The 20,680-nt window shown below is 42.0% G+C and overlaps 2 protein-coding genes across 3 annotated transcripts in view; one reads left to right on the top strand and one right to left on the bottom strand.

Annotated features, from left to right (window-relative positions):
* LOC134540282 (protein MTSS 2) overlaps positions 1-8,716 on the top strand; it is a 48,950-nt gene extending 40,234 nt beyond the window's left edge. The window contains exon 14 of the mRNA XM_063382940.1: positions 1,492-8,716. Within this exon, the coding sequence (XP_063239010.1) occupies positions 1,492-1,976 (485 nt within the window). The 3' untranslated portion in view covers positions 1,977-8,716. The remainder of the gene's footprint in view (positions 1-1,491) is intronic.
* A 4,992-nt stretch (positions 8,717-13,708) lies between these two features.
* LOC134539868 (GPN-loop GTPase 2) lies at positions 13,709-19,663 on the bottom strand. Of its 2 annotated transcripts, none has more exons than XM_063382213.1 (6): positions 19,573-19,663; positions 19,231-19,405; positions 18,248-18,453; positions 18,020-18,134; positions 15,912-16,107; positions 13,709-15,293 (listed from the first exon to the last, which is right to left on the bottom strand). In XM_063382213.1, exons 2-6 carry the CDS (start codon positions 19,349-19,351, stop codon positions 14,993-14,995), a joined length of 939 nt encoding a protein of 312 aa, XP_063238283.1. In that variant the 5' UTR covers positions 19,352-19,405; positions 19,573-19,663; the 3' UTR covers positions 13,709-14,992. The 2 variants fall into 2 exon arrangements, with proteins under 2 accessions (XP_063238283.1, XP_063238282.1); XM_063382212.1 differs by having other exon boundaries at positions 19,231-19,445; positions 19,573-19,658.
* Positions 19,664-20,680: the final 1,017 nt, after the last annotated feature.

Raw genomic sequence — 20,680 nt, 5'->3', positions numbered from 1 at the left:
GTAGCCGTAGCCGTAGCCGTAGCCGCCGGGACCACGATCCATTGTGCCGGTACACCCTGCCTGACTGCACACACGCCAGCACTGCGCATTCGTGGTGTATTACATTCTCATCTGGACTTTCAAAATGAAATGAAGATTCCGAAAATAATTCCAGGATGACATTCAATTTTCAACTTGCTTTAGTGAAAATTACGTCCCTACAGTTTTATAATTTTTCTTATGTATTCGCTTCATTTTTTTTTCCAATATCGAGAAAAAAAACAGGCTAAATCCTTTCAATTAAATTTTTTTTCATTGTTTCCCTCCCGCTCCCAACGATGGTTCGTGGTTCTTGCTGATTAGTAGGGTTTGGGTGATGGTAGTGGTTTATTGCATGACTTTTACCTTGGTAGTATTTCCACTGTAGTGACGGTTTACAGTAAAGCCTTGATGAGTGTGTTAGATTTATTTTAATATTTTCAACCTATAACTTTTATAAAAAAAAATAATTTTTTTCTATAAAACACATAAAAGAATTATTAAATTAATTTTTATGTAATGGAGCATATTTGTATCATTATAGTATATGTACTTTTGAAGGACCCTCGGAAATATTGTTTAAAATTCAGGGAAATTTATACTGTACTTGCATCATTTTGAACCCCATTAGACAGTGCCCTTTTTCTATAGTGTTTTGCATGCAATGATAATTTTGAGTGGGGGCTGTGAAAACAAATTTATTTAAATGCATGATTGCAATAACTTAGTGTTCTAGTTTTTGTGAAAAGCACTGGTTAACAAGGTTTTGCTGTAATTGTACAAAGAATTTTTTGTTTAGACCACTTGATTTTATTTCAGATATGGTGTGTTTGCTAGTGACTATAAGGAATATTTTTTTGTGGTTGCTGCTTTGGAAAATTATTAATTTTAGGGCTTTGTTTATGACATCACACATCCAGGCCGTTCATATCTGCGAGTACCTTGAGGTAATATCGTCGCTGTAGCCACTGGTTCCAAGCTTTATTCTTGTTGGATTCCGCATGAGGTTTACTATTTGTTGCATAGCTAGTGAACTTAAACAATTAGTTTATAGTAATTATTGATGTCAGGTGTTAGGTTTCTAAAGTCTTACTGATGATCTCCATTTTTTTCTGCTAAAGTAGATTATCTTGTAGTGTGAATTGCCGTTTATTTATTTCTTGCCGTTTTGCAACTGTTGGTGGACAGAGAATCCTATGTAATTACTTTTGTGTGTATGCCATTAGACTGTCTTTTCTCTATGAGAGGAAGTATGTAACAACTTAAAGAGACTAAAGAGCAGTGTTCAGGGTAAGTTCACGTAGTGTATGCTTGTGCACTGGTAGATACTTGTAGTTGAAGACTACAGTAGTAGTTTCATTAACCAGCTGTTGTAGGGAGTCATATTGTATGTTTGCATTATTATTATTAGTGAATACGTAGTTGTATCGTGTGAGCGGGGACCGAGCTGAAGTGAAGGAGCGACGTGTGCAGGCTACCCGTGCGGCGCGATGCACAACGCGCTGCTGCGCCGGGGCTCCGTGCAGGGGCAGAAGCCGCCGCCGCCCGTCAGGCGCACGTCCTCCATCTCGCTGCGCCAGCACCAGGCGTCGCCCATGGCCGTGCCGGAGAACCTGCCCCCTCCCCCGGCCTTCCTGCTGGAGTCGGCGGCGGCCGGCGTGAGCGTGGCCGACACCGTGCGCACGCTCACGGAGTTGAGGCACACGCCGGCCAGCCCCGGGGCGCCGCGCCGGCGCCGCTCCGAGGACACGGGCTTCCTGCACGCCCTCGGCGCCAGGCTCGCCGCGCAGCAGCAGCAGCAGAGCAGCCGCGCCGCCAGGGTGCGCCTGTGGGCGGCCAGTCGCGCGCTGCCGGACCCCGTGCTGTGCCACGAGTCGCTCATGGACCAGATCAGGCGCGGCACCGCGCTGCGTCGCACGGGCGCCGTCAACGACCGCTCCGCGCCGCGCATCCGCTGATGTTAGGCTGACGCACGGGAGAACTCTTCAGTTTCAACACTTTCCCGTACCACGCGACGTTTCTTCTTGGTTCCTCAAACCACGTCGAAGAGGAACAAATGAGATCTCTTGTTTCGAAGTGACAGAAACATCCGTGCTGTAAGACTTTCAGTTCACTTGTTCTATAGGCTGTCGCCGAATATCGTACGAGACTTCATTTCTTGCCAGGGCGAGTGTTCACTCACTTGCGTGATCCTTCATTCAGAAAGCTTGTGGGATGTAATTGACACATATTATTATACCAATGATGGGGAGCCGGGCTGAGAGGTTCTCAGACCTCGGTTTGAGACTGGAGTGTAGCGAGGTAGCAACATATTCCTAGCAAGAGTACCTACCATTCAAGACATTCAGTATTAATGTTCTGTTCATATGCATATATATTACGTGTAGCCTTTGCATGTCTTTCCATTTACTACTTGTGGACTGTTGTTGTATGTACATAAATAAGTAAGTCTTGGTGTAGTCGCGTTTGTGACAGTCATAGTTAGGTCGTAAGCGAGAAGCAGCACTTGTGTAGGTAATAAGTATTGTTTACATGGATATAATGGTTATATGGTCAGGAGTTCTGGTATACCAGTCACCCAAGAGAGGTCAGTTCATAACGCAAAGTTTAGTCTTTGTGCACGCATAGAATATCAGCAGGAGACAAATTCTTTTCCTCTTCATTTTACTGAAATTTTTTCGATGCTAGTTACTTGAGCATTTAAAGAGGTTTGCGTGTGATCTATTCTCAAATATTTGGTGTACAGTTCACAGTTTCCCCCCCACGCCAGGAAATTTCACAAACTATGTTCTAGACATCTTTCTAGTTTTGTCTGTTGAAACTTAATGATTGTCAAGTAGTTCTATAACTGCCTATTGTGTTCTGTTTCATTCATCGAATTAATCTACATATTGGGAAATAATTTCATTGAATTCTGACAATCACAGGATACATTTATATATTTATTTCAATAAATATCTTGTTAAGAAACGTCTTCAGGTCCTGAAGTCCAGCTGTTGCCATACGACCTCTCTTCTTATCTGTAGCTGCCAACATGCACCTGGGAACTTAAATCCTTAAGGTCCTATCTTTCTAGCATACATACACCTATAGATCGCTTCTCTCATCTTTCTCTCTCTCTCTCTCTTGACTGGTGGCAATGCAAGTGTAAGATGTGTGAGGTAGACTGTGATTGGTCAACATAGCAATTAAGGCCCTTGTGGTGGCTGGTAGTTACACATCTTCCCACTGAAGTGAGTGTAGCAAATGTTATTCAGTGCTGAAACTACTATCAATGTTACGTCAACCAAAGATAAAGAAAAATATAACCTAAATTTTTTAGTTTATGATTAATGTTAATGTCTTTCTTTTTTGTAAACCAGTTTATTTTAAGTAGAGTTACGTAGCTTGAACATTATTAATGGATAATATGGGTAATGTTTTCTTGTATTCAAACAACCCGTTTTTGTGAGCTCTGTCAGTACTAAGTAAAGAGCTATTTAATAAAATAAAAAAAAATTTATTTCCAGATTTTGAGTGGAAATAACTGTGCTACCGTAGTGTCTGGCATATAAGACGAATGTCACCTCTTCAGTAATGACGGTTTGAAAATATAATTTGGCACAATTACATAAGATGGTCCAAGGAATAGAAGTATCACAGCTTTTATTATACACGTGCAGGGTGAAGAAATTTGGTTAGCAATGTATGAGGGAATAATGATAAGACTTGTTTTGCTCGCTGTTCGACTAGAGTCCGGAGCTGGGCAGCAGTGATGGCGGGAAAGTGCTCTAGCAGAGAGACAAGGGTAGCTTATTGACCACAGTTCCGTTAAACAAATAAAAGACTGCAGATCAGTTTCCACTGGCTTGGTTTTAAATGCTGCAGCACAAGTGGAGGTTGTGAAGCATAAATACGAGGGTTCATAAAGACTCGGAACTTGTCATTCCGTTCTAAAATAACTCTTCCTCATTATCCTGTGTGCGAAAGTGACGTAAGCACCATCACGCAGTACAACCTGTGATGAAGTAAGGCTAGTAGCAGCTTTAAGCTAAATTCTCACCTTATATGCCGGTAATTACTGTACTTTTAAACTTGCCGTTCAGTACTGAGGTATTGGGAAATCAACGTGTTTGAAGTGTGTATGCATCACTTTTTGCTGTTAGTTTGCGTGTGTTTTTGTGGGTTTATGGTATCGGGAGTAATTTATTGGCAACTTAAGAGAGTTCTTTATTTATTTTTTTACTTCAGTGTGTTTACATAAGTAGGTGGCAGCTAGGAGGCAGTTCACATTTGTTACTGTTGTTTCACTTAGAACAGGACTGAGGGCTGGTCTGATTTTTGCATAATATTATGAATTAGTGTAAGAAAAATTAAATAAATTGCTTCCCACAAACCATTTCCCCTATCCCTCGTGTAAGCAGGTAGGATGTAACTATGCGAAAGGTTATCGTAGCACCCTTGAATTTATAGTACTTATTTTGTCTGTGGTACAGTAGACTCCCAATTAGCTGCAGTAATGGCTGGCTAGGGGTCCTTGGATAACCAAAATGCTCTTAGTCATAAAAAAAACTTTTCATTTTGAAACAAATGTTTATCCCAACTATCTAGACAAACACTGTATAAGGTTGAACGTAATAGGTATTATTGTTAGACATATTTTACAAAAAAAAATGTTGCAATATGTACATACCAAAATATGGCCATATTTTACGGTGTCATATTTTATGTCTAACTTGTCAATAATTTTCAATTTTTGTGGAATGTCAAGTACCACTTGTTTGCCTTTATTATTAGACAAAACTTTCCTTGAAGCAACGCAGGCCAATCACTCTCGTGAGAGGGTCGTAACAATGGTGTTTCGCTGTATTCTGTTAAAAATTTGTTTCAGTGTAATTTTTATTCTTGAGAAGGAAATACAATCCAAAGGTAATTTATAAAAGTTATAGCAAAAATCAGACAGCAATATATATGTATATATTTTGTGCCTTTTCCTTGCCCTTTCAGTAAATTTAATGTGAGAGATGAATGTGCAAAGTAGATTATTAAAACACCAAAGCTTTATTTTTTCAGACACAGTTTCAGAGTGGGTTGATTCATCTCTCTGTTTTTGTCCTCCAGATTCAACATTTGTTTGACTGAAATATAAATATTTCCAAGGGTCTGGGTATTGTAGAAGAAAAATTATAAATGAGGACTTTTTCCAGATACGTATGTATAAAATTAATTGAGTGCAGTAACGTAAAGATACAGTTGCATTGTATCCACGTTTTGTGTCTACGTATTTCTTATATTGTGTATTTAATGAGTTTGGCAATGTATCCTCTTCCTCCCATTTTCAGTATTGTGTGTGTTTAAGTGATTTAAGATGACTTTACACTTGTAAGCAACTACTTAATATAATTGTGTGTAAGCTTGACGGGTGAATAAGTGATCCATGGAGCGTGATAAACCAAGGCAGGTTGAAGCTGTGTACAAATTAACTTGCATGTTTTAAAACTTTAAAAAAATGTAATGTTTTGATCTGGTTTATTGGCTTTACTTGAAAACCAAAAGGAAAATGCTTTTATTTTTACATGAACTCAATCTGTTTGCATACTGGAGAAAGCTAAAACTATATTCTTCAATGTGTATATATTTACTAATGTAGCTTAGGAAAATGGAAGACTGATATGATAGTCAATATTAATTTAAGAAAAACTGTTCAAAATAATTGCATTTTGTTAATCAAGATTAACTTGGCTCAAGTTTGCACGTATAGGTATGTTTTGTACATTGTAATCGTTTAGAGCAGACGATGTTGGAATGAATAGCGAAATTTAATTTTGCTTAATAGACTTTCCCAGCAAAGCTGACATTTGTGGCTTGAGTTGCGAGGGCTAGAAATATTTAGGGGGGGGGGGGGGGGGGGAAGTTTTTCGTATTAGTGATGTGCATGCAGATAACCTAAATTTTCACTCCTAGTTTATGTCCATGACTATCTTAAAACACAATCTGTTTAAATGTGACTGTTACCTATTCATGTTCCAAAAAATTATAGCATTTGGCCTGGTTAGGACAAAAATAACTAAACTGTTATCTTCACTGTCAGTTTCTTACACAGACTAACTGAATTTAATATTTGAGTTTTTAAATATTAGGAATGTATTATAACAGTACTGAAAGTAATTTGAAATTAGGTTATCTATCTTACAAAATATATATGTGAAAGAAAAAAAAAGGTGTCGGTATTTGACCATTTTAAAATCTTTCTGGAATGAGCCATTTTTTTAGAATAACCGAATATCCTTCTGAGTCAGCAAAGTTGATTTTCTACAGTGTGAATAGTAAAAGTTACCTGGTTATAAATTTTTGCCTCATAAGCCAAAGAAATTTTTTCCCAAAAGCTAGCACGTTAAGTTATATATTGAATTATTATCAGTGGTAGGGTTATCAGACATTGCATTTAAAAATATAGAGTTAAATGTGGAAATTTATACTTACAGTATATGCAGTATGCTGTAATATTTGGTGGAGAATGGGGACTTAATTTTTTCATGGCGTAACTGTACGTAGCAGCATGCTCACACCATTCAGGTTTGGTGGTGGTGGTGAGGGGGGTGTGACCTTCAACAAGAGCTAAGCGCCAGTAACCTGCGAGCATTCGTTCAGGCTAGATCATGTTCTTGATGGAACCCTGTCGAGTGACTTGGTGTAAGCGCTAAATGTGTTGGGCTGGGAAAATCGAGTATGAAGACGTTGGGCATGGTTCGCCAAGTGTTCAAGGACGAAAGCTTGTCGCAAACTGCAGTTTTAAGTCGCAAGCTCTCCAAAAATGGCGGAGAGATTGTGAAGTGACGAGCCCCGCGCTGGACGTCCGTCGGCGTCAAGAACCGACGACAACATTCAACGCGTGCGTGAAGTCCTGAATTCTGACGGTCGGTTACGCGTGCGTATGGTCGCAGATGAAATTGGCATTGATAAGATTTACACTGAAAATTTGGCGATGCTAAAGATCTGCGTGAAACTCGTCCTAAAGGTCTTGACGGAACAACCCCCACCCCCCTCACAGTTCCGACTTGGCACCGGCAGACATTTTCCTGAAATCCTTCCTCAAAGGACACCGCCATGCGACCCTAAGTGCCGTCAAAGAAGCTACCCTTAAGGACCTTCCGCAACCCGCCTACCAGGGAGCCTTCGAGTCGTGGAAAAGCCGCTGGCAAAAGTGTGTCGATGCTCAAGGGATGTACTTGAAGATTTTTGAGGCATTGTAGCAATATCTGAAATGGCGCAAATCCAAGTTAAAATAACAGATGCTAAGACAGAGTGCATAGATGAGCAGCGTTATAGTTGGTTACCAGGCTCACAGGTCTGTAGTAGGATACAGTGCTCACCAAGAGAAATGCAGCCCTACAAGCTTAAAACGAAATTTTTGCTTTTTCGACACACATTTTTCACCGTTCCTCAAAAACGGGTTCTAATAATGAGTTTTACAACAGGGTCTTACTGTTTGCTGGCTTGAAATGTGAAATTAGTGCAAGTATGAAATTTTTTGTGCTGTATCCCATTTATCCTAAATCCTCCGTTCTTAAGCTTTTCCTCTTGAATAAGTACTTTGTGCTTGATCTTGAGATATTTTGCCACCTCTCGACGGAAGGAAGGATTCAGAAAGAGGGCGTGAGGTACGCTGCTACCACAGACGATAGGTTGAGTGCTCAACCCGATTTCCGGTTAGAGAGTTTAATCTTGTTTTTTCCGAAGGTTAACTTACAAGTTCATAATGCAGGTGTAGGTGACTGAACAAAATTTGTATGTCTAATGTATATTGATTGATCCAGTTAATAAAAAAAAAACTGGTTCTAGTTATCAGTACAAGTATTGTAAAGAGGAGGAAAAGTTTGATGCATTATTTTTTTGGTTGGGACATAATTTTTCTGTTATTCCATAATGCTTTTAAATATTTCATTTTTCAAACAGTCTAGCTTTTGAATACCAGTCAAATGTAAGGTTTGTCAAAGACTTATTACATCACAGATGTGGAGAGGAATTAAAGGCCATAATTTGGTTAAAGTATTTTGCTTATTGTTTTACATTAATCTTTCAATACTGTTTCAACCTGCCTGCACACATCCAATTGTTTGATGCTTGTCCAGTTGTAGTGTTACATTGGCAGTTGTATAAAATTGGTCAGCTACTGTGTTTGAAGTGTCGAGTAAAAGTGTTAAACTTGAAGGTACAGGTAGTTGTATTTCTGAATTTTGTAATTAAGAAAAAATTGTATGCAAAAATTATGTATTTAGTAAACTTATAAATGGCAAAGAATTGTTATTTCATCTCAACCTTATTAAATTACAAAAAAATTTACTAATGCATTATGAAATAATATGTACTACCTATTATAAATAACCACCGTGGCAAACATATATTTTTTTGGAATCATTGCATTGTGTGACAACTGCTAACTTAGCGTACATACTGAAAAATTTAACAATCAAGAAAGTTTAAAATTCACATTACATAGCTGCTTGCACAACCTCGCAGTACTCATTTTAATGTATTATTAGGGCCACCAGCAAGTGTGATGTAGCGGGGGGATTCGTTAGCGGAAGTCTTAAAGTTATTAGGCACCACTAAGTCTAGGTGGCACGGAGCACGGACTCTACTCCCGAGGTGCGACGTCGCCCGTGTTGCGACGTGCTTGGTTTCCCCGTGCACCGGGACCCGGTCCGTTCCATGTCGCTCACGCCGTGCTGGATGCTCGCACGCACGCACGCACAGTGAAAGAAGAAACATGGAACGTTACAAAGTCCACGATTTTGGCCAATTCATTAAATAGTGCAATAATTAAAGTTGAATGATAAGCAGAGTGGTAGCGGGGGGGGGGGGGGGGTGTTAGGGGTTCAATTTCCCCCCCCCCCCTTAGCACCAAATCTTTAATTTCTTATTCATCACTCAAACATTTTCATATTAAAATTAATAAAATTTTTACCATTACAATATTTAAATTTAAGTACTGAAAACTGCTAAAATAGCACTATTTTACACCTTAAAATCCAAATTTTCGTGGGGGAGGGAACCCCCGTACCGCCAGCTTTAATAAGAGGGGGGGTGCGGCATGCTTCTTAACACCCCCCCCCCCCCCCCATACACAAATCCTGGCTACGCCACTGATATGGAAATGAGCTAAAGGTAAAGTTCTTTCATACTACTCATTTGCAACTTAAAACGAAAGACACTTCAATGAAGTGACTTGAAACTTTTTTTTTGCTGCTCAATTTTTCTATTGTAAGAAGGAACAAAATGTTCAACTCTGCACAGGATATTAAATCTTAGCGCAATAATAAAACGTAAAATTTATCAGTTATAGTTCAGAACTCCTGTAAATGATTATTATGAGGCCAAATTACACAAGTAAGATATAATTGACTTACTGAGCATCATGTTCGTCATCCCTACCCAGTAGTTCTCCCACCGAGTCATGGCTACCCACTCTAAGACCAGGGATTGGCTCCTACGTCATCAGTCGGGGCCAGTTGAGTGGTCCGTCAAGTGTCACGACGACGCTGGCCATGCAGGTCGTCGTGGCAGCGAGTGCATGCAGTGGCCAGGACCAGGTAATGTAGGGCAAGGTAGGGGATCTATCAACACTTTCCCCAACTAGAAGTCCTAAACAATAGATTCCTTCTAACAAACAGTGAGGAAAAGTGGTTCTATTCCCCACTGGAGCCCAGAATCACCAGTGGAGTGGCAGCACGCACGTGGGGCGTCAGTGAGGTCTCTGTGCCCTTGCACATCGCACCCAGGACCTCAGCGTTGAGTCCAGGAGCCACGTCGATCATGTTCTGTCCCTGTTCAAACACACACTAGAAGACTGCAGGGCTGAAAACCCATCAGTTGATTAACAAGAAAAACAGCTGGTACTGTCTTATTTTATAGTAAATTAATTGGTAAAAATCTAAGCTTATGACTAATTTGGTAGAATGGATAGGACTAGCAATAAATACCACATATATTCAAGCATAATTCTGAAATTATAAAACGAGTAATTTAAAGCTAATATACTATCTCTTCTGCATTTATAAGTATATATTTATATGTATATATCTGGTTAGAAGCTTATTTCTTTGGCAAGTGATGCTATTTGTTAATAAAAAAAATATTTCCTCTTTTTTTTTTGACTCCCTGGTAGAATGAAATTAAATAGCTGAACAAATGCTGTGTTTATTTAGCAGGTGCTGCCATCTGTTGACACTTTTGAACTAAGTAACCACCTCCTCCTTGTTTCTGACTCCCTGGTAGAATGAGAGTGAAATGGCTGACTACATGCTGTGGTTTGGTGCTGTTTTTGGCAGGTGCTGCCATCTGTTGACACTTTTGAACTAAGTAACCACCTCCTCCTTGTTTCTGACTCCCTGGTAGAATGAGAGTGAAATGGCTGACTACATGCTGTGGTTTGGTGCTGTTTTTGGCAGGTGCTGCCATCTGTTGACACTTTTGAACTAAGTAACCACCTCCTCCTTGTTTCTGACTCCCTGGTAGAATGAGAGTGAAATGGCTGACTACATGCTGTGGTTTGGTGCTGTTTTTGGCAGGTGCTGCCATCTGTTGACACTTTTGAACTAAGTAACCACCTCCTCCTTGTTTCTGACTCCCTGGTAGAATGAGAGTGAAATGGCTGACTACATGCTGTGGTTTGGTGCTGTTTTTGGCAGGTGCTGCCATCTGTTGACACTTTTGAACTAGGTAACCACCTCCTCCTTGTTTCTGACTCCCTGGTAGAATGAGGATGAAATGGCTGACTACATGCTGTGGTTTGGTGCTGTTTTTTGGCAGGTGCTGCCATCTGTTGAACACTTTTGAACTAGGTAACCACCTCCTCCTTGTTTCTGACTCCCTGGTAGAATGAGAGTGAAATGGCTGACTACATGCTGTGGTTTGGTGCTGTTTTTGGCAGGTGCTGCCATCTGTTGACACTTTTGAACTAGGTAACCACCTCCTCCTTGTTTCTGACTCCCTGGTAGAATGAGGATGAAATGGCTGACTACATGCTGTGGTTTGGTGCTGTTTTTTGGCAGGTGCTGCCATCTGTTGAACACTTTGGAACTAAGTAACCACCTCCTCCTTGTTTCTGACTCCCTGGTAGAATGAGAGTGAAATGGCTGACTACATGCTGTGGTTTGGTGCTGTTTTTGGCAGGTGCTGCCATCTGTTGACACTTTTGAACTAAGTAACCACCTCCTCCTTGTTTCTGACTCCCTGGTAGAATGAGAGTGAAATGGCTGACTACATGCTGTGGTTTGGTGCTGTTTTTGGCAGGTGCTGCCATCTGTTGACACTTTTGAACTAGGTAACCACCTCCTCCTTGTTTCTGACTCCCTGGTAGAATGAGGATGAAATGGCTGACTACATGCTGTGGTTTGGTGCTGTTTTTTGGCAGGTGCTGCCATCTGTTGAACACTTTTGAACTAGGTAACCACCTCCTCCTTGTTTCTGACTCCCTGGTAGAATGAGAGTGAAATGGCTGACTACATGCTGTGGTTTGGTGCTGTTTTTGGCAGGTGCTGCCATCTGTTGACACTTTTGAACTAGGTAACCACCTCCTCCTTGTTTCTGACTCCCTGGTAGAATGAGGATGAAATGGCTGACTACATGCTGTGGTTTGGTGCTGTTTTTTGGCAGGTGCTGCCATCTGTTGAACACTTTGGAACTAAGTAACCACCTCCTCCTTGTTTCTGACTCCCTGGTAGAATGAGAGTGAAATGGCTGACTACATGCTGTGGTTTGGTGCTGTTTTTGGCAGGTGCTGCCATCTGTTGACACTTTTGAACTAAGTAACCACCTCCTCCTTGTTTCTGACTCCCTGGTAGAATGAGAGTGAAATGGCTGACTACATGCTGTGGTTTGGTGCTGTTTTTGGCAGGTGCTGCCATCTGTTGACACTTTTGAACTAGGTAACCACCTCCTCCTTGTTTCTGACTCCCTGGTAGAATGAGGATGAAATGGCTGACTACATGCTGTGGTTTGGTGCTGTTTTTTGGCAGGTGCTGCCATCTGTTGAACACTTTTGAACTAGGTAACCACCTCCTCCTTGTTTCTGACTCCCTGGTAGAATGAGAGTGAAATGGCTGACTAAATGCTGTGGTTTGGCACTGTTTTTGGCAGGTGCTGCCATCTGTTGAACACTTTGGAACTAAGTAACCACCTCCTCCTTGTTTCTGACTCCCTGGTAGAATGAGAGTGAAATGGCTGACTACATGCTGTGGTTTGGTGCTGTTTTTGGCAGGTGCTGCCATCTGTTGACACTTTTGAACTAAGTAACCACCTCCTCCTTGTTTCTGACTCCCTGGTAGAATGAGAGTGAAATGGCTGACTACATGCTGTGGTTTGGTGCTGTTTTTGGCAGGTGCTGCCATCTGTTGACACTTTTGAACTAGGTAACCACCTCCTCCTTGTTTCTGACTCCCTGGTAGAATGAGGATGAAATGGCTGACTACATGCTGTGGTTTGGTGCTGTTTTTTGGCAGGTGCTGCCATCTGTTGAACACTTTTGAACTAGGTAACCACCTCCTCCTTGTTTCTGACTCCCTGGTAGAATGAGAGTGAAATGGCTGACTAAATGCTGTGGTTTGGCACTGTTTTTGGCAGGTGCTGCCATCTGTTGAACACTTTGGAACTAAGTAACCACCTCCTCCTTGTTTCTGACTCCCTGGTAGAATGAGGATGAAATGGCTGAATAAATGCTGTGGTTTGGCGCTGTTTTTGGCAGGTGCTGCCATCTGTTGAACACTTTGGAACTAAGTAACCACCTCCTCCTTGTTTCTGACTCCCTGGTAGAATGAGGATGAAATGGCTGAATAAATGCTGTTTGGCGCTGCATTTTTGGCAGGTGCTGCCATCTGTTGAACACTTTTGAACTAGGTAACCACCTCCTCCTTGTTTCTAACTCCCTGGTAGAATAAGAGTAAAATGGCTGAATAAATGCTATCTGGGAGATTATTAATTAGCCTTCTTAATACCCACATGAGTATTGACCTAATTTTATTATACTACCTATACAGTTGATTTAAAATATTTCAACAATGATTAGAGATGCTATAAAACAGTATTTTGTAAATTTACTATGTAACATTCTTCAATCTACAATCTGAAAATGCAGTATTTTACAGCTTTTTAATCCCACAAAACCTAACAACCCATTCAAATCATTTTTACAGTATTTTAAATGTAGTTCACCAATCCTAACAAACTGTCAAAATGTTTTAGTATTTTAAATGTAACTATTTTAACCAGCCGTTCATTTTAAGTGTAGGTGATATAATTATTTTTCACAATGTTGCATTTACAGAATATATAACAGTAATTTAATAAAACTGAAAAACACAATTTTGTTATTTAAAACTTTTTTGCATAATTTGTTATTAAACACTACTACTGGGGTGAATTTTACGGAGCTGCCTTCAACATAGATACATTATTTTAACAACCAAAACGTTAATTATTAAGGTGGTATTTTTTTCGAACACTGCTTAGAACTTCACGTAAGGCTACACAATTACTTGAAACATGCAACATTTGAGCACTATTGCAGTAGGGAAGTGTAGGAAACAGGCTGGAGAGACAGTGTGAAGAACACCCGTCAAATTGTAATTCCCCAACAATGGGCAATATAGACAAAGATTTTCTTCGTCATTTGGAAACTTGTCATTGAGAAAATAATTTACACTCCACACAATTATATTAAAACCGTATATTCATGATCAAAACAAGTTTTTGCAATCTACAAACATTTAAGTACTGATTTTGCCTAATGAAAAATAATTAACTTCAAACTTGAATTTTTTATACTGTTTATTTTGTAACTGATTTTGTAAAAACATCATAAAATAGTTTTTCCTAGAATACAAATTTAAAACTACGAAAATGGTATTTTTGAGTACTACTGTCCCGAAAAAAACACTATTAGTATGTTTAACGTTTCTAACTTAAGCTAACCTAGCATTTAACATAATTTTAAACGTAGCTCACCTAACTGTTCAAAAACATGAACTATTGGATCACTAAGTCACTCAAAATATTGCAATATTCTTAGCAGTCATCAAATAGAATGAGAGGAACTCAAAAATACCATTGGGTGGCACAGGTAATCAGGGATAGTTTTAAGAAATCATATGTAGGCAATGACATTTTACTTGCTTTGAATGTTAAGTGTAAAAAATTTCATCAAACTCAGAATAAAACTAAGTTCGTAAAAAAAAACATGCAAACAAACGTAAACTCAGACACTGCATTGAAAGCAAGGGTGTGTTCTCCAACTGGGTTCTTACTGGGAACAAAAACCCACCTCTACCACTATAGATAGAGGGCGAGTGAGATAAATTTATTGCAACAGTCCTTGAAACAAAGCAAAGTCATATACATAAAAATACCAACATGGCATGTGATATGGAGACTTAACACTTCCATTATTGCTTACATAATTTTTTCTTGTGACTAGATGACATCACTCTTCCATGAAACGGGAAAAAGCCATGAGCGAACGTAAGTTATGCCCTCAACGTTTAGCAAGGAGTCTGCTGTATTTTTACTGGGAAAAGTTGGGTTGTAAGGATTTATAAGGTAGAGTTATTAAAGTTTTGGTTCTCAGTATAAATTAAATTGCAGAGAACAGGAAAACAAGTATGTACTAAGAATTTGGGTACTACTGTAAAGGGCGTAATAGTTTTTACTGAAGAACTGAAAAAAAATTACAAGACATAGTAGCATGAAATCATTTCTCCCTTGAGGAATGGTATAGGTAAAAAAATATATACAATAGACAGGATCACTTATTTTAACTCATAGACCCTGCTTGAATATAAGAACTAGGAGAACAATATGACACAATATAATCTAGCTTTCCTGCATACTTCAAGGATTATTTTTGAAAATATTTTAAATTTTCTAACACAAAATGTTGTTAGTTTTAAATATGAAAGTAATTCAGCAAAATCAATAATAAAAAAACAGTTCAAGAATATTAACGCCCGTTATGTGTCAACAGTTCGCCGTCGCCATCGTTATCACCACGAGAATCATAATCTTCCGCCATGTCCCGTACTTTGCCGGACCGATCGACTTCGTACTGCGCCCCGACGGCACAGGACAACAGAGCGTGGATGTTGCGCTCCTCCCCGCAGCCGTAGATGTAGCCGTTGGCCCTGTCCACCGCGCTCCTCAGGGCCAGCAGGCTGTCCGTGTCGCGCACGCTCAGCGGGTGGAACGACACCAGCGAGTAGTCCTCGACCAGCGACACCAGCGCGACGTTCAGCTTCTTGAACCTGCGGGCGACACTCCTGCTCTCCCTCGCCACAAGACACAGCTGGTCCCGACACTGCGATACATCTCTCGCATACATCTTCCCACAAGCACCGAACCCAGGAGTACTTGTGCTACAGTCAGATCTTCACTTGAATTCTACAATGAAGGAAATTATCACTTATTTCAACTCTCTGCGTAGGCCGTGCGTAAAGCAAGAGAACTTGCAAACAGGCAACGAATAGGATAGAAATACGACACAATATAATCCAGCTTTCCTGCATACTTCATATTCCAAGCAATCTAACAGAAAATATGGTTAGTGGTTGTAAATATGAAAAATAATTTAACAAAAAAAAAAATATTATTATTCGGTTACACTTTTGACACCAGGCTTGAACTACGCTGGCATTCTGAAACAGGTACAATAAATGCACACCTTGTTGGTGGCTATCATGAGCAGCCGAGCATGTGACATTAGAAAACGTATTGGTTCTGTACTTCTATGGGCGTAACATGTAACCAAAGTAACTTCACTACTGTGACGAAGACGAGCAAGGCAAGAATGTGTCTCAGGAACAGAACACGATCAAGCTACAGTGTCTCGCGGGCCCTAGCGATGCGAGGGGGCAGCGACGCACCTGGAGGTGCGGGGGTCGTCGTCGAGAGCCTCGAGCAGGTAGCCGAGGTCCAGCACCTCCGTGTAGAAGTCCAGCCCGAACTGCAGCTTGTCCCCGAACTGCGACACCAGGTCCACCTTGGAGAGCACGTTCACGTGGGGCAGCTCTATCTGCAGCATGGCGGACAGCGACAGCAGCAGCGTGGACACGAACTTGCCTGCGCACAGCACGCACGGCCGTCATCCCCTATCCGTCGACGAGTGTGCCACCCTGAGGAACACCAGTACTTACAGTTGTTTATAGATACAAAAAAAAACAGATTCCGTTGTCAAGGTATGTAATTGGAGAACCGCTTTACAAAATTGGCACTTAATAGGAAACTCCAGTGTTTCAGGGGCACTACGCAACCCGCGTTAACCTCATAAGATTCAATGCTATTTTCATTTTGCTTATAACTTATTAACGAATATAGATTTCGAAATGATGCTTGCTTGATATGTAAGACAACGATGCTCTTATCAAAGCCCTTTCTTCAAAAACATGCATAAATTGTGGTTTTATTCTAATCTTTACTAATATGCATAAGTGTATTGTCTAGGTTTGAACCATAATTTATGCACGTTTTTGAAGAAAGGGGCTTTGATAAGAGCATCGTTGTCTTACATATCAAGCAAGCATCATTTCAAAATTATATTTGTTAATAAGTTATAAGCAAAATGAAAATAGCATTGAATCTTATGAGGTTAAAGCAGGTCGCGTACTGCCCCTGAAACACTGGAGTGGCCTCTTAAACCAAAGTTTAAAAGCTTTCGCAAGATCAAAGTAGCGGACAACCACCTGACCCCTGTTCGTGTGACTTTATTACATATAGGATTTAGAAACGTAATAAGGTTGGTAGCAGTGGTCATACCAGCTGGTAACTGATCCAGATACTGTTTTCTTGGCAGGTGACTTAAACATATTCACGCAGTAACCTAGAGTTGTAGCATACTCATGGGCTAACGAAAACCCCTTAAAATCCTGCTGTTCTTGCAGTGATGAATTAACGTTGACAATTCACCATATAGATAAATTAAAAACAGAATAATTTCAGCATAGGCCCAAGCAGGCCAGTAGCCACACGCACACACACGTCTGTCAGCTGTGAACACTCGGCCGCTAATTTATTTTTATGTATCTGCTAAAGACAAATTTATTAAAAGTCATTTTACCGTAAAAATGCAGCATGTATGTTTTTTACCCCTATTTTGGTGGAGCAAGTTTTAAAAAACATAAAACACAATATTTTTAGTAATTTTAAATCATCATTGATTATTTCTTGAATATAATGTGGCCGAGATACAACTACAAACAAAACAGGGTTATGCAAGAAACTTCGCAGTAGACACCATTACAACTTCTGTTCAGAGCGGCAGGGGGAAGCTTACTGGTGTCGTTGCAGTAGTGAGCGTACCGGGGTCGCTGCAGTAGTGAGCGTACCGGGGTCGTTGCAGTAGTGAGCGTACCGGGGTCGTTGCAGTAGTGAGCGTACCGGGGTCGCTGCAGTAGTGAGTGTACCGCGGTCGTTGCAGTAGTGAGCGTACCGGGGTCGTTGCAGTAGTGAGCGTACCGGGGTTGTTGCAGTAGTGAGCGTACCGGGGTCGTTGCAGTAGTGAGCGTACCGGGGTTGTTGCAGTAGTGAGCGTACCGGGGTCGTTGCAGTAGTGAGCGTACCGGGGTCGTTGCAGTAGTGAGCGTACCGGGGTTGTTGCAGTAGTGAGCGTACCGGGGTTGCTGCAGTAGTGAGCGTACCGGGGTCGTTGCAGTAGTGAGCGTACCGGGGTCGTTGCAGTAGTGAGCGTACCGGGGTCGTTGCAGTAGTGAGCGTACCGGGGTCGCTGCAGTAGTGAGCGTACCGGGGTCGCTGCAGTAGTGAGCGTACCGGGGTCGTTGCAGTAGTGAGCGTACCGGGGTCGTTGCAGTAGTGAGCGTACCGGGGTCGCTGCAGTAGTGAGCGTACCGGGGTCGTTGCAGTAGTGAGCGTACCGGGGTCGTTGCAGTAGTGAGCGTACGGGGGTCGCTGCAGTAGTGAGCGTACCGGGGTCGTTGCAGTAGTGAGCGTACCGGGGTCGCTGCAGTAGTGAGCGTACCGGGGTCGTTGCAGTAGTGAGCGTCCACCAAGTGGACCGTGCACAGCTGGAGGCCCCAAGACGACAGCTTCTCCATGACGTTCTTCACCGAGTTGTGGTGCGTGTACAGCTCAACCTGCGGACACCAAGTCGATCCAAGATTACGTCGATATAAATAAAATCATGACCTGGAACGGGAGGCGCGACGTACAGCTCCGGCGAGTGAGAAGGGAACGAGCGGAGAGGTACCTGGCCGGGGCAGTCGAACAGGAAGTAGTGGTCCCGACGCTGGGCCACCTGCTGCAGCAGCCAGTCCACGTTCTCCTCCAGGAACTCCATGCAGTACACGAGCCCCCCATTAGGGCCCAGCCTCAGGCCCTGCATCACCTCCTCCAGCCGCACCAGCTGCGAGATGTCCGCCGCCGCCTCGTACACCAGGTCGTCGTTGGCCGGGTCTGCCACCACACCACCACGCCACTGCACTGCCGCATCACCACGCTCGGCACAGCAGCACCGCCCAGCGGTCCGACTGCTAGTGATGGAGACAACAGACTACTAATTTACCTGACATAAAAGAATACCATTTACTTGACTCAACCTTTAAAATAAAATGACCAAAATAAAATTGATAAATGAATCAGAGAGTAATGAGACCGGCTCGTCAGGGATGTATTTGTGTCAGTGAGGCGGGGTGGTAACCACAGCGCTCGCTAGTGTTCCTAGCGCATGCGTGGTGGCTCCAGAAATGACATATACGTGATTCATTGTGGCTGCGTCTGCTGCGTCACATGGAACGCCTACACCGCGCAGACGTTTCCAGCCGACCTGTTAAAAGTCAAGCATGACTCTTGCTGATTGTTATTTCTGCCGCTCCCAAATTTAGAGATGCCCAAGTTCATTCTTCACGAATATAGCACTATGAAGTGAACGAAGCTCACAGCTGTAACTGCCTTTTATGTACAGGGAAATCCTTAGCTATGACTATGAAGCGGTACCCATCATTGCTATTCCAACAAAACACCTTTAAATTTATCAAATGACATTTCAGTTGTGACGTGCTCCTGGTATACATGTTAAAGGTTTAGAAGATCCATTTAAAATAAAATTATCAAATTAGCGTCATCCCGAACCAGCTGCTTGCGAGTTTGACCGCAAGTCTGAATCAAGTAAAAAACAGTCACACGATACACGAAGGATGAGGTCGCGAACGCCCAGACGGCAGCGGTACGCACCGATGTTGACGATGGCCACCTTCCGGCCCAGCCGGCGCAGCAGCTCGCCCATGGCGCGGCAGTACGAGGTCTTGCCGCTGCCCGGCGGTCCAACCACCAGCTGTCCGAACACTGCCGCCATCTCCCGGCGCTCTCCGCCGGACCGCGCACACACGCAGTCGTGAGCTCTGCCCCGCTGCCGAGCGGCGACACAATCAGTCCGACAACCGTGCAAACTGCAGCATAATGAGAACAACAAGAAGGGACAATTTGAACTTCAAAATGATTTGGCCTATCAAAGATGCTTCCATGGCAATGCCAATGATTAATTTACGTCTGTTTCGACGTGCAGGTCAGACTTACAGGGGAACGCTCGCGCCGGAAGCTCGCGGTGTGCGTGCTGTCTCGGCACGCTCACCACGTCCTGTGCTGCAGCAGCACGCGCTCCAGGGCCTTCAAGGAGCGAGCGCTGCAGTCGGCCACGTCCAGCGAGAAGACCGCGGGCTTGGTCATGCACGTGCGCTCGTGCAGGAAGCGGGCGGCCGTCTGGTGCGCGACGCTGTCCCGCCCCAGGAGCGTCCTGGGGACAGCGCAACCGGCCTCACCGTCGGTCCCTCCGGCCTGCCCCACGCTGCCGCCATTACAAGTATACCATCGTTAGTCATGGCTAGTTATAATATTTTTTCTTCTACAATTACTATTTAATTAATTTTCATAAGACCATAAAATAGTGTCTATTGAAAGTATGTACTATTAAAATAGTCATTCTGATAGAAAAAAAAAATTATTATTTCACAGGTAGAACTATTTGTAACAGTCACTTTTAATAACAAGGCAGTCTATAAAAGTATATGTAATGCAAAAAAAAAGTTAAACTTTTTAATACTGTGATAGGAAAAAAAATTGTTTGCAAAAACACTTAGAAATTAATATCAGAATATGCTTCCGAGGAAGTACAACAGGAAAATGCATTTCCAAAATTCTTATTCAAAATTTTACTTTACAAAATACGTTTGAGAAGCATTGGAGCTGCTCCAATATTATGCAGAATTTGTTTCTAGTCAATTGCTTGTTTTCGAATAAAAATTGTTCTGGCATACTTTACCTCGTTCCATGTTTTCAGTAAGAGTAATACCACCTACAAACTCTTAACACAATACTTCCACACATGTTTAAAAAACAATTTTTTTTTCTTCAAAATCTCCTTTTCCCAAAAAAAATTCCACTATCTGCCACTACCCGAAATTGCACCTGAAATTCATGTGCAGTGAAAGTTGGTACCCAGGTATAATCTTGGAGGTCCTATATATAGCCTCTGTGCACAACTCTGATGTGTACAACCTATCAAATCTTCACTTTCTTCTGGTCAAGGGCCTACTCATCAACATGCGATTAGAATCAGTTTTAAGATAGGTCACGTTCAAATTCAACTTTGTGTAGCTGGTGACAGACTACAAAACGATCCCACTAG

The sequence above is a fragment of the Bacillus rossius genome, chromosome 16, assembly GCF_032445375.1.
Source record: "Bacillus rossius redtenbacheri isolate Brsri chromosome 16, Brsri_v3, whole genome shotgun sequence".
NCBI lineage: Eukaryota > Metazoa > Arthropoda > Insecta > Phasmatodea > Bacillidae > Bacillus > Bacillus rossius.
This window is presented reverse-complemented; position numbering and strand designations above follow the sequence as displayed.

Coding starts and splice junctions, on each gene's coding strand:
- LOC134539868 (XM_063382213.1), bottom strand. CDS start 19,351: ATGGCGGCAGTGTTCGGACAGCTGGTGGTTGGACCGCCGGGCAGCGGC. Junction 16,108..18,019: donor TCACTACTGCAACGACCCCG/GTACGCTCACTA, acceptor TGCTGTGCGCAG/GCAAGTTCGTGTCCACGCTG. Junction 15,294..15,911: donor GACGACCCCCGCACCTCCAG/GTGCGTCGCTGC, acceptor TGTCGCCCGCAG/GTTCAAGAAGCTGAACGTCG.